The 13194-nt window shown below is 53.4% G+C and overlaps 1 protein-coding gene across 2 annotated transcripts in view; it reads right to left on the minus strand.

Moving 5' to 3' along the window:
- Positions 1-3985: 3985 nt before the first annotated feature.
- The window catches only part of Ano10 (anoctamin 10), a 107746-nt gene continuing 98537 nt past the window's right edge, over positions 3986-13194 (minus strand). For both annotated transcript variants that reach the window (XM_038322742.2, XM_038322743.2), the window contains exon 13: positions 3986-4517. In XM_038322742.2, the coding sequence (XP_038178670.1) occupies positions 4452-4517 (66 nt within the window). In that variant the 3' untranslated portion in view covers positions 3986-4451. The remainder of the gene's footprint in view (positions 4518-13194) is intronic.

Below are 13194 nucleotides of genomic sequence, written 5' to 3' on the forward strand. Positions count from 1 at the left end.
CTTATTTCAGCTCACTGTCCTGGCAGTGATGTCTCTGACCTCAGGAGCTTAAAGCAGTTACAGTGGATGTCCCACCTCACCCTAACCTAGAGGACCCCTCACACGAGGTGGGAAGACCCCCTTGACAGCTGAGCACTGGCATTCATTGTTCTCTAGGCTCCTCCGGATCCTAGACTGTGTTAATAATCAGTTACATCACACGCCTCTCTGTCATCCTGCATCCCATGAACGTGATCAATTAGCATAACACACCTCTATCATCCCGCATTCCATGAGCGTGTGTGTGATGCTCTCACTTTGTGGTCACTCTGGTCTGTGACTCCACCATCACTCCCTGAGAGTTCCTTCAGGTTTCTCTATTTCTGTTGTCTTTTCTCTACTCAGAAATGTGAGATCCTTTTAAACTGAAGCACAAGGATGGAGGGATTGCTCTATGGTTAGAAGCACTGGCTGCTCTTGCAGATGACTGGGTTCCTAGCACCCAGTACACGGTGGTTCTCAACCATCAGTGACTCCAATTCTAGAGGATCCAACACCCCCTTCTGGCCTCCTTGGATAAGACACCCACATGGTGTGCAGATACACATGTAGGCAAATACTTCGTACACATAAAAATAAATCTTTAAACTGTGATGTTTTATGAAGTGCTTAATTTCCAAGTAGGGATTTCCCATGTCAGGCCCTGCTGAATTTTCTATCTGGATTCTGTCTTTTCATCAGAATGCAATCACTTCAGTCTTTGGAAATGTACAAGATTTGTTTTTGGGCACAGTGCACAGCCTGTTTTTGGTAAATGTTCTGTGAGCACCACTGGGTGCCCTGCACCTCAGTCGGTTCTTTGCCCCATCCTTCCCTGTCCTCTATCAGCTCACCTGTTCCACGTTGCTCCCTTACCTGAGGACAGATTGTCGGGTCCCCTTCTCCTCAGATCACCCTTGGGTGGAACATGAAGGCATAGAGTCCCCACGGCCCATGCCATCTGGTCACTGCATCAGGCATGCACCTTCAGAGGCTGCAGGGTTTGTAAACTCCAGACCTGCCTGGCCTTCACCCTGTGACCTTTAGCCTTTTCCCTGATACTTGTTTCCTGCTGGAAGGAGGCAGGCAGGAGCTGCAGGGCTTAGGGTTGGGGACACCATGCTAGATGCTGGGAAGGAGATCTGTGAGGTGGGGGGTATGGGCAATGGGCACCATCCTGGTAGCTGGCAAAGGGCGGGTCTCTCAAGTTCTGTGTACCTGCTTCCTTGCCCATCGAATGGAGCCAGTGTAAAGGAAGCAGGGGGTCGGGGGGCTGGATTTCTACTTTGAAGCCTGGCTGGATTTCTTTCGAAGTTTGTTCTGAGTCTGAGATACTTAGCTGCTAAGAGGGGTTAATAGTGCGCCATAGACAGACAGACACAAATGGAAAAGGGGGTGGGGGACACCCCACCTGACACCCTTCCCGCCCTAGGGCCGCCCGGGGCTGCCGGCACAGGGTGCTCTGGCTTGCACTGGAACGCCCACTAGAGCTCCAGGAGAGGGTGTGAGGGCGGTGCCCGGGGTGTCGGTGGCTCAGAACTAGAGCTGGCCATGCATCTCAGGCTATGGAATGTGACTGCGAGTGACTGGCCTAGGGCCAACCCCACTGCCCTCCAGTTCTACTGGCCGTTGGGACTTGGTGGCAGTTGTATCTCGCACTGGAGGGAGGCAAGTTTGCCTTGCATGTGGTGGGAGGAACCAGCCCTCCAAACCTTCCTTTGGCAGAGTGAGGCCCAGGCTCCACAGCCTCTGGGACAGTAGGTTAGGTCTCCCTGAGCCTGGATCCCTGGATACAGCCCTGGCTGCTTCTGGAAGCTGCTGGTACGAGAACTTGAACACTGAGGTAGCTGTCCCTGGAGTGCCTCCCTCCTGGTGAGGGCTGCAGCCAGGCTCGGCTGCTCCATGTCATGCTTTATGTCACGTCTTGCTGGGAAGCCTTCCAGCAGGGCCTGTGGGACCAGGCTTGTGTGAGAGACTGAGCTGACACTTGGCTCCCTTGGGCCTGGGGTTCTTGAAGCCAAGGCTCTTTTCCCACGATCAGTCTATGCAGTGTGCCTCCCAGTGACCTTTGTGGAAGCCTCTGGATGGTGAGGAGAAGACCAGGTACATGGTATCCAAAGGCTCCTCTCATTTCCCGGGGTGGAGCTTCCCCTTTTCCTCCTTGGGCCTCAACCATTCCGTTCTGAGGAAAATGGTTTGAACTTTATTCTGGCCTTTATAGGCCCATCCCTGGTAGCCACCACTGCCCTGGGCACTGACTCACGGTACTCCTTAGCCCGCCAGGTGGGGGCCGACGTCACGGTTGTCTGAGCACTTGAGAAGAGCTGGAGTCCCACAGCTCTTGGTAATCAGGAGGGTCAAGAAACTGGAAGCAGAGGGTGACCAGCCAAGGGCTTCTCAGCAGCCAGGTAGGATGGCAGATGGGCAGGTTTCTCCTTGGGGTGAGTCATCATGGGGGCTGAGGGTGGCAGGTGGAGTGGGTAGGGACCCCCAGGCTCACAGGGCAATGCCATGGCTCGTCTGAGGGCTGAGGTGACACCAGCAATGAACAGGCTGGTGGATCAGTGACTAGAACATTAGCGGAGAATGAGGTGAAGTGGGTGAGGGGTCAAGAGGGAGTGGGCCGGGCGGGGCGGGGCGGGGCCTGGTGGGGCGGAGTGGGGCGGGGCCTGGTGGGGCGGAGTGGGGCGGGGCCTGGTGGGGCGGAGTGGGGCGGGGCCTGGTGGGGCGGGGTGGGGCGGGGCCTTGTGGGGCGGGGTGGGGAGGGGCGGGGCAAAGTGGGACAGCACCTTCCCAGACAAAGACACCAGGATGGGGAACAGCTAGAGGGTCACCCACACCTTCTTTCATTCAAACCACGGTGTCTGGAATGGCTGTTGTGTACAACAGACCACCCATCTGCTCAGTCCTGGGGACACTTACAGCCCGGCCAGTCTGTCAGACCTGCTGTACTCCTAAATCCATCTTCTCCGTGGTCACAGGCCCAGGGCAGGCTCCTGTTCTCCCTGGTGCTAAGCAAGTGGGAACACAGGAACATCAGTCGTGAGCACAGGGAAGCCTGGCTACGTTCGCACAGCCCCTTACAGAGGGGAATCCACCAGCAAAGGCGGCAGCTGGGGCTGCATGTGGGCAGAGGAGTCACTTGTTCACAGCCAGCCATGTTCCTGTGACTGTTCCCCTGGTTCAGGCTCTGTGGGGGACCAGGAGCCAGGGCCAGGGACTCGATTTGAATCCTTTCCTTTCCCAGCACACACAAGAGCCCAGACTGGACTAAGGGGAGACCTTGGGGTCCCAGGGCTCAGGTCTTCTTTGGTGGCTATTTTCTGATCTAGGAAGTTCCATCAGGAACCCCACAAACCCCACTGCAGTACCGTGACCTGAAGTGTCTCTGCTTCCAAGATTAGGACAAAAGCGGGAGCAGGGCTCGTAAAAACAAGTGATCCTGAGCGAGCTGCCACCTCTTCTCTGATAAAGTGGGGCACACAGGTGCAGCCCCTGAGATGTTTGGAGCAGGCTATCCCAGCTCTTGCTGACCCCTGAGCTGTGTAGAGCAGGCTATCCCAGCTCTTGCTGACCCTCCATCCCCGAGCTGTGTGGAGCTGGCTATCCCAGCTCTTACTGGGGAAGAGTTCGACAGCAGCCAGGAGAGCTCACGGGCCAGCAAAGGCATCAGTGCCCACTCTTGGAGAACTTGCTTCCCCGGGTCGGCTGTCACACTTGCATCCGTGAATGCCGTAGGCTCAGCTGGGATGGCCGACAGCACCTGGCACCAACGCCACTCTGCACACTCTGCTACAGGTCCTGGCCCATTCCGGGCTTCTCCTGGGTGTCAGCAGCAGCAGCTGAAAACCTGGCAGAAAACCTGGGCCTGGCTGGGAGCTTTGAGGCTTGGCTCCTGGGATCCCCACCACACCACCTAGCTCTAGGGGCAGCTGAAGCGTCTGCAGAGTCTGGGAGGGAGTAGGAGTCGGGTGAGGGCCGCCTTTAATAGCTCAGAGTCAGTTAACACACTGCCATAGAGAACCAAGAGGCGCTCAGGTGTGGGGACCCCTCAGCATGGCTTCTGAGAATTGGTATAGTGGGCACAGACCGTAAGCCACCACCCCACCGTGGGCCCTGTGGATGCCATGTGGAAAGCTGGCGACTCCATAGGGAAGGAGCTCAAGGGCAGCCGAGGCTCTGGAGTGAAGTGAGGCAGCCGGAGGGGGGCATGGGGCCCTGGGAGGGTCCAGATGAGAGGGCACCAGGGAGCCACCAAGGGTCCCAGCCTCTTCTCCCACAGAACCAGTCCTTGCAGGGTCAGGGTGCCCACTGTGTCCATCACTTCACACAGCCGAGCACCTGGCCCGAGTTCAGGTGGTACTCCGCCCTGTGCAGGTGTGATGCAGGTGTTCCTCAGGAGGCTGGGGACAGGACGGCCAGCACTCTGGGGCTCAGGTAGCTTCCCTTCTGTCTTCCTGGGACTCCTCCTTCAGGTTTTCCGCCACCAGTTTCATTTGCTGTTGAGAGAACACAGGGCACCAGGTGAACCATGCAGATCCAAGTGGAACTCCAGGAAGGAGGTGCCCCTCGGCCACTGCCCATGGCTTACTTCCTGCATTCCTCACCAGGCTCGGAGGGAATGACTGGTATAGGCAGAATGCTCCCGTGAGCCCGGATCCTGGGGGCCCTGGAAGCACCTGGCTCTTCCTGGATGGAATAGGAGGGCGGGCCCAGGACAGACAGGGCAGCAAAGTGAGGCCAAGTCCTGTCCTTACGAGCTGAGAGACTCCAGGTTCCAGACAGGTCCACCACCTTTCTCAGGTCCCGTGTCCACAGCCACCCACAGCCTCCCTGGGGACACCTCCTCCTGCAGCATGGGAGAGAGAGCATGGTCTCCTCGGCTCTGCCCAGCTTGCTAGTCAGTGAGCACACACTGGCATGTGGCTTAAAGCAGAGGATGCTGGTGACAGCCTTAGCCCACGCATCAACAGTGCTGGCCTGCATGCGCCAGGCTGTGCCCAGGGCCTTCGGGTTGACACGTGCAGGCAGAAGGGCCCTCCCAAGGCCGCAGATCTATGGAGTTTGCTTCTCTGAGGGCTACTGCCCTTTGTAGCCTGGTCCGTCTCCTTCCACGTGATCCAGAGATGGCTCTGGAGGCTCCCTAGCCCTGTGCTACCTCTACCCAGGGACAGAGGAGCTTTAGGTGGGGGAGGGGCAGGCAGTGCAGGGCATGTGTTTTCTGCAAGGGCCTGGGCACTGGGTAGACACAGGCTTAGGGCTGGCTTAGGGCTGGCTCAGGGCCATCCCTGCCCAGGGCCCCACAGTTATGGAGTGTCCCCAGCAGAGTGATGTAGCTGGTTTGAGTTAGTTCACAAACCTGCAGAAACAGGCCACAACATTTTGGGCCCCTTCTGGTCTGTCACCCCTTCCATTACCAGCATTCAGCTTCTCAGTCCAGCACACCTATCGGCCATGGACGCGAAACTGCTCCGGTCAGCAGACCAGCCCAACAGCCCGGGTTCACATGGCCCTGCCAGCCCTAATCATGGAGACGGACACTACAATCAGAGTCCACCATGACCTCACCGGGACCCCGCCAGCTGGTGTCAGTGAATAACCACGAACATTTAAAATGTCTTTATGACCGAAAGAATGAACGGACAAGTGGAGAGCATCTATTTCCTGGTTGACGAGTAACCACAAGAAATGGAAGATTGCGTTAGAGTCAAGTGGTGTTGAATCTGAGCCTTTTAGGAAGGGAGAGAACTAGGAAGGCTCTGAGGCTTCACTCCCGTGAGGTGCAAGCTGTTCCTCGTGTATCCGTGGCTACACTGGAGGCCTCATGGTGCTGCTGATTGGACAGACAGTAGCAGGACACCCGGGAGGGAATCCACAGCTCTCCCAGAAGGAGCACCTGCGGGGATTCGCCCAAGCAAATGGGATTTCTTCCTAGAATGACCACCCCCCCACCTTGTAATTGCTGTGCCGTGGGGTTACCCCCCAGGGATCACTCTCAGGCCCAGGGTCGGCTCAGACCTGACAGGCTGAGTTCTACAGCCTGCCCGGCTCAGTACTGCTCTAGAGACCAGAGGGGTCTGAGGCCTCAGGGCCACGCTGTTCTGCTAGGGCAAGTAGGAGGGTGGTCTTGTTCCACAGGCAGTGTGGCCTTTATCTGCCGTGGAGCAATGGAGCCCAGTGACTTAGCCAGCTGAGACAGGGTCACCCTGTGCCTCCCTCTGTGGCTGGACCTTCAGGATTAGGTCACCCTCTCTGGAGACTCCTGACTGAGTCGGGCCCTAGCTGAAGGGCATCTCTGGGTCATTCTTAAGCTCTTCAGTTTCTCTGTGTGGGGAGGATGGGAGTAAAGTTACCCCTTTAGACATCAGCTGGACTCTGAGGACCCTGAAATTAGAACCTGCATAAACAGCAAGCAGCACAATAGAGTTGACCTTTCCCTATAAAATATCGGCAGAGTGAAGAAACAATGAATTTGTTTTAAGTTGTGACTCATCCAAACACTTAGGTCCCAAATAGTCCTCTACCTAAGCTGAACCTGGGGGAGCTGTATAGCTGGTCCCGCCCCCTCCCCCACCGTGAGGAACTACAGAAAGATCTTCCAAGACTGCTCATATATTCCCCAGACTTGGCATGGCTACAACAGATCCTGCTGATCTCAGCCCCTTTGGCCTCCTTTACTCAGACTCTTCCCTAGCTAAGCCCACAGTAAAACTTCAGGACCCCTCTCTTAGAAGCGCTTGGAAATTTGCTTCCCGTCAGATATTGCCGGGCTTAAAAGCTCTCTGCACCCGAACCCTGGGCCCCAACAATCTCACTCGGAAGGAGCCTAAGCAACCCTAGGCTGTGGCTACATGGAGCTGGGCATCTGGTCTCCAGGACCTGGGTGAACAGCAGACACTGAAGGAGGTCCTTGCAGTGGCTTCCTTAATTGAGCCATGACATCTGGCTCCCCTGCCCAAGGCTTCCCAGGAGCAAGGACAGTGGCCTGGGATAGCATGATTCCAGTTCACACTCGCTCAATGCTCACCTCAGTCCTGGTTTAACTGGTCTGATCCCAGTTCACACTTACTCAATGCTCACCTCAGTCCTGGTTTAACTGGTCTGATCCCAGTTCACACTTACTCAATGCTCACCTCAGTCCTGGTTTAACTCATCTGGGCAGGACAACTGTCTGGGCTCCTGTGATTCCTTCTCAAAAACTATCACAATGGCAGCTAGTTAGTATTCTAGATTAGACATCACACACCCACCCTTGCCCACCTGAGAGAGACAGGAGTGTTGGGATATTCCTTATCCACAGTGAATACAGGTGATGCCAGGATCACCAAACTTTGGTATGACTAAAAATAAAGTATTATAAATTCAGAATAATTAGAAGCAGGATGAAGACCATAGGAAGAGCAGTGCTGAGCTGTGATTCAAAGGCTCTAAAGCTGCTGGAGGACTGAAGCCAGTCAGCCGCAACCCCACTGTCAGAAGCTATTCATCCTCCTAGTGTCCATCATCAGCTTAAACACCGGCTTTCATTTTACCGGTTTCACAGACGATGCGATATGCTTTGATCACACACAACCCCCTCACTTTGCCTCTCAGCCCTCTTATGCTGGTCCCTCTCTGAGGCTCCTCTTGGCTGGATTCTCATCTGTGCACACACTCTCCTCGTCTGTGCACACACTCTCCTCATCTGTGTGCACACTATCCTCCAACAGTGACCCTCATCTGTGCACACACTCTCCTCATCTGTGTGCACTCTCACCTGTGTGCACACTCTCTTCATCTGTGTGCACTCTCCTCTTCTGTGTGCACACTCTCCTTGTCTGTGTGCACACTCTCCTCGTCTGTGCGCACACTCTCCTCGTCTGTGCACACACTCTCCTCATCTGTGCGCACACTCTCCTCCAACAGTGACCCTCATCTGTTTGCACACTCTCCTCATCTGTGCACACACTCTCCTCATCTGCGTGCACACTTTCCTCCAACAGTGACCCTCACCTGTGTGCACACTCTCCTCACCTGTGCGCACACTCTCCTCATCTGTTCACACACACTCCTCATCTGTTCGCACACTCTCTTCATCTGTGCACACACTCTCCTAGTCTGTGCGCACACCTCCCCTCCAGCAGTGCAATGCTCTCCCTTCCCTAGCAACCTCCAGCAAGCACCCTTTTCTGGTCAGCTTCCATCAGACATGTTCTGAGAATCCTACTTGCATGTATGGCGAGGGGTGGGGGTAAGCCTGAATTAATTTGAGGTGTCTACACAGTAAGACTATCTGCATCCTCTGAGCACACTTTTAGGGAACGCCTGCTCCCCATTTAGCATCATATGCCTGTGCACAACTGGATGTGCATATCAGTAAAATCAGATGCATCATGGTAAAAGACATCCTTACTAAACAAAAACTTGCATAAACCAAACCTGTAAATCAAAAAAGAGAACCACACACACACACACCCCATAGCAACCAGCTCCTCCTCCTGGACCCCATTAAAAGAAGCCCCAAACAGTAAGTCTTTTTTTTTTTTAAGAGAAGCACTTTTTTTAAAAAAAAAAAAATTATTTATTTATTTTGTATACAACATTCTGTCTGTCTGTATGCCTGCAGGCCAGAAGAGGGCACCAGACCCCATTACAGATGGTTGTGAGCCACCATGTGGTTGCTGGGAATTGAACTCAGGACCTTTGGAAGAGCAGGCAATGCTCTTAACCTCTCATGACCCCTCAGGAGCCCACTGCTCCCCTGCACTGTGTAAGCTGCCCGGCTCTGCTCTTCGGAATGGAGTCCATCTTTGATGACCACCAAGACCCTAAACCACCGGTCCCAACAGCAGCCCCTCAGTAACACCTCGATCCTCCTGCTTTGTGAAAAGCTGGAGTCCATATGTGAGGAAAATGTACATCTGTCCTTCTGTGTCTGGCTTGTTTGCTTAATGACTTAATTCCACTCCCTGGCCTGTAAATGACAATGTCATTCTGTTTTAGGGATCTTCCTTTCTCTGCTCCCACCCCGTGTGTGTGTGTGTGTGTGTGTGTGTGTGTGTGTGTGTATAAAACACTTTCTCTCATTCGTATGTTGATGGCTCCTGTGAAAATCCCATTACTTGACGGTATCTACATGGCTGTGCAGGTGTGTCCACTGACTGATTTCTTGAGTCTATGCTCAGGAGTGATATCTATTTTTAGCTTCTTAAGGAAACGTAACACTGATGTCCTGGTAGCCACGCTACTGTACCTTCCCTCTAGCACACAGCAGGAGCCACACCCCCAATCCTGGCCAGGGCGGAGATGTCCTGAGCTGACATCTGATAGCTTCCTTTCTGCTCCCATTCCATGCTCTGTGAAGCTGGGACATTCTAGAATGGCGCCTCAGCCATGTGAAGAGTGCTGTCTTTGACCTGCTCTTTGGCCAAGAGATCACAGTCACACTTTGGGTTCTGCCCTGGCCAGTGCTGTCAGCAGCTACGGGCTGCAGGTAAGAGATTTCCAAACAGAAGCCACAATGCCCAGCCCCCAGTTCTTGTTCCACCTTGCTTTTCAGAAGGGTGAGCTGATTCATCTAATAGATGCTGAATTAAATACACCTTTAGAGTTTGTCCTTCTAACGTTATTTCTGTGTTCCTGTGTGGAGCCAGAAATAGCAGACAGCACAGGCATAAGGCTGGTTGTTACCCAGCCGGGGTTCTGTGAGAGCCAAAGGTACATTTTAAATTTTAACAACTATGCCTAAGAGACCCATGAAACAAAAATGCCTCTATCTGCAAGCCCCTTGCCCAAGGACAGATAGTTCCGGAAATGCTGAGGCTGCTGTTTGTGGGGTGACAAGCCACACGTTCTCACTCCCCTAGACAAGTTTGTTTGACACATCTGCCCTGATCACACGTGGGTGGGAGGTCACGGGCAGGAAATACATCAGGATGTACTCTTGCTCCTGGGTGGATAAAGCAGAAAGTATGTCAGGATGTATGCTTGGCCTGACTGGGAGATGTGAACTTAAGTTTGGCTTTCTTAAGCTCCTGCAAAATGTGACTGTGTTTTGGGGCCACTTCCTGGGAACCTGGGCATGGGCCTGGCTAGAGCCCATCTACCTGGCTAGTGTTTAATTAAAGCTTGCTTCGAATTTGGCTTTTTATTCTCAACTGGCAGGATTAAGAGCTCCTCTGATAAATATGTAGCTGTTGCCTGGAACGACCTGAAAGCCATTTTAATGAGGATGTGGGATAAATGCTTCAGGAACCTAGGGCCAGGGTATTGTGGAGTGATCCTGTGTCACTGAGCAAAGCCTCTGGCAGATTCATGGTTAACTCATATGTCCTTAGCAAATGAAATGGAGACCATGTTTCTCAGAGTCCTGTGGGGTCAGCCACAGGCCACACAAATAACCAGGCACCCTTACCAAGCCCTGGGTGTCTCCTTTCCTTCCCTTTGAACTAAGTGGCCCAGATTAGCATGTAGTAGAGCACGTGGACATCAGCATGTAGTAGAGCACATGAACATTAGCATGTAGCACAGCACGTGAACATTAGCATGTAGCATAGCACGTGGACATTAGCATGTAGCACAGCACGTGGACATTAGCATGTAGCACAGCATGTGGACATTAGCATGTAGCACAGCACGTGGACATGTTTCCTCCTCGTGCAGCCTCAATTCAAAGGTGTGACTGAAGGGAAGAGTACCTGATGAGGGGACTCAAGGAAAATCCCACTGCCCTTTTCTTCAACAGGAAATGGACACAACACACAGCAGTGTCCAGTAGCCCAGGCAGGGTGATGGCTGATTACAGAGCAACATGACCCAGGCAGAAACGGGACAAAAAAGTCCAGCAAGGTGAGCCAGACCCAAAGCCGCCACACATCCACACCTCTTTCCAGAGTCCTCTGGGTACAAAGGTCATGTAAAACACACACACAAGCATGTACACACATGCGCACATGTGCACACATGCATGCACAAGTACACATGTGCATACACACATACACATGCGCATACACACATGCACACACGTGCATACAAAAGCATACGTGTGCACGCACACATGCATACACATGCTCACACACGCATGTGCACGCGCGCGCGCACACACACATACACACACACACTCACACACGGGCAGGGACTTCTGTGCTAAAGTCCCTGGGGTTCAGCTCCAGGGATGGGTCTCATCCCACAGACCACAGTGGTATTTTAACAGGAGCTGTGAGGAGTTACTGAAGACTCCTTCACATATACAGCCACCACACGGACACAGCGAGAATGGACTCCAGCTCCCTCCTGGGCCTCCTCTCACCTTCTCACCCTGCTCCTTGCTGGCCACCAGCAGCACTGCAGACCGAGGGCCCCTGGGCTCTCTGTCTGCGCAGAAACCATTGACCCCAACTCCGAAAACTGTGCTTGAGATGGGGCCACACACACTTTCCTCCGTGCCCTCACGGCCATGCTGTGTCCTCTGTCCTGGGTGCAGGGTGACAGGGTGCCTGCTGCCGAGGTGCTGACCTTCTCACACCTGAAGCATAGCCCAGAGCTGGCAGCGAGCAGACCAAAGAGGACGGTGAGCCATGTGCCATGAACAACCGCCCCTGCTCTTCCTTCACATGGCTGCCAGTGGCACCCCTTTCTCCCACAGGATGCTGATAAGTTTGCTTCTCTGATCCACCCATTTCCTGCTTCCTAGAGACCAATGCTTCCCTGGAGGAGGATCAGGGTGGCAACCGGGAAATTCACACGATCTCAGGGGACAGTTTTTACACTGAGAGAGGCAAACCCTGTAAAACAGGCATCCTGTTTATAATGCTCTTTTAGCAAACAGTTCAAGAGTGTATCTTCACAACTTAAATTTTGGTATCGTTTCAAAGGTACAAACTGCCGACATAGTGCAAGGAGCCCCACCTTCTGCACGTGGATGTGCCAGCCTCGTGCTCCATTTTATTGCATCTGAACCCACTAAGTGAGTCACCACCGTGGCTACACCCACTACATGGGTTGGTGTAGAATCTGAAAACCGAGACTTTTATATTCACAAGGAATTGTTCACTTAGTGATTCCTACAGTATTACACTTTCCACACTGTCAGAATTCAGAAAGTGAAGAACAAAACAGAGCAAATGTGAGGCCAGGTGTGGCACACGGCCATGGACCAGCACTAGGGAAATGAGGGTGGAGCGTTCAAGGCCAGCCTGGACCACATAGCAGGCCCTTCTCCCAAAACAACCAAAAAAAACCCCACACCAAACTAAACAAACCAGACCTAGACACACACACACACACACACACACACACACACACACTCCAGACCAATATCCCTGAAATCACCCTGCAGAAGAAGGACCCAGAAAGACTGGGAGCCGCTACACTAGTTCCCGTGGTGAACTGGCTGGAACAAACAGGATCCCCTGAGGACTGGTTTCCACAGCTAGGTTTTAGGACATGGATCATGTGTCCCTCATGATTCTCATGACCATTATGACCCAGCCCTGGGGTTCAAGGCTTTGCGGAGCTTCCTCTCCTGCAGTGTGAGCCAAACCAAGCCACTTATTTTTAACCTAAAAAAAGTGAGATACGTACAGTGGGTCCTGAGACACTGGGCTGTGTCCTAAGTCCCTTGCTGCCCTCCTGCCTGTTCTTACCAGACAAATGCACAGATACTTCCATCCACTTGGAGTGTTTTCTTCTTTCTAGGTCCCAAAGCCTCTTCAGATCACCTCCTGACCTTATTAATTCAATGAAATGGCTCCCAATAAGGTAACTTGCCCTGCCAAGGCCACACTAGGAGGGACCTGAAACCTGTCTTCCACCAGCCCTCCTGCAGCATGGCTCCTTGAATGCTTCCAGTTGAGGGGGGACTGTCCCAAAGCAGGACCCCCAAACCAAAGCAGGTTTGGCCAACGTGATAAGAAAGGTATTCAATATTTTGCCATATGTCCCAGATTTGGTGACAGCAGCTCCCACCGTCTGTACTCAGCCCTCTTTGAGACCACTGACCCTCCTCTCCTAACTCCGTGAGGTGGATCCCATTATTGTTTCTCTGCTTTAGAGGGACAGTGTTTGGCCTCTGTCTCAGAGAAGGCCCACCTATCCTGAATGCCTTGGCAGAGAAAGGCAGGTCTGGGACTCACCAGCCATGTCAGGCATGCTCCACGGCCTGGGCCCTCACTGGGGCCTGGGAGCCTGACACATGGC

This window comes from Arvicola amphibius, chromosome 3, assembly GCF_903992535.2.
Source record: "Arvicola amphibius chromosome 3, mArvAmp1.2, whole genome shotgun sequence".
In the NCBI taxonomy this organism is placed as follows: Eukaryota; Metazoa; Chordata; class Mammalia; order Rodentia; family Cricetidae; genus Arvicola; species Arvicola amphibius.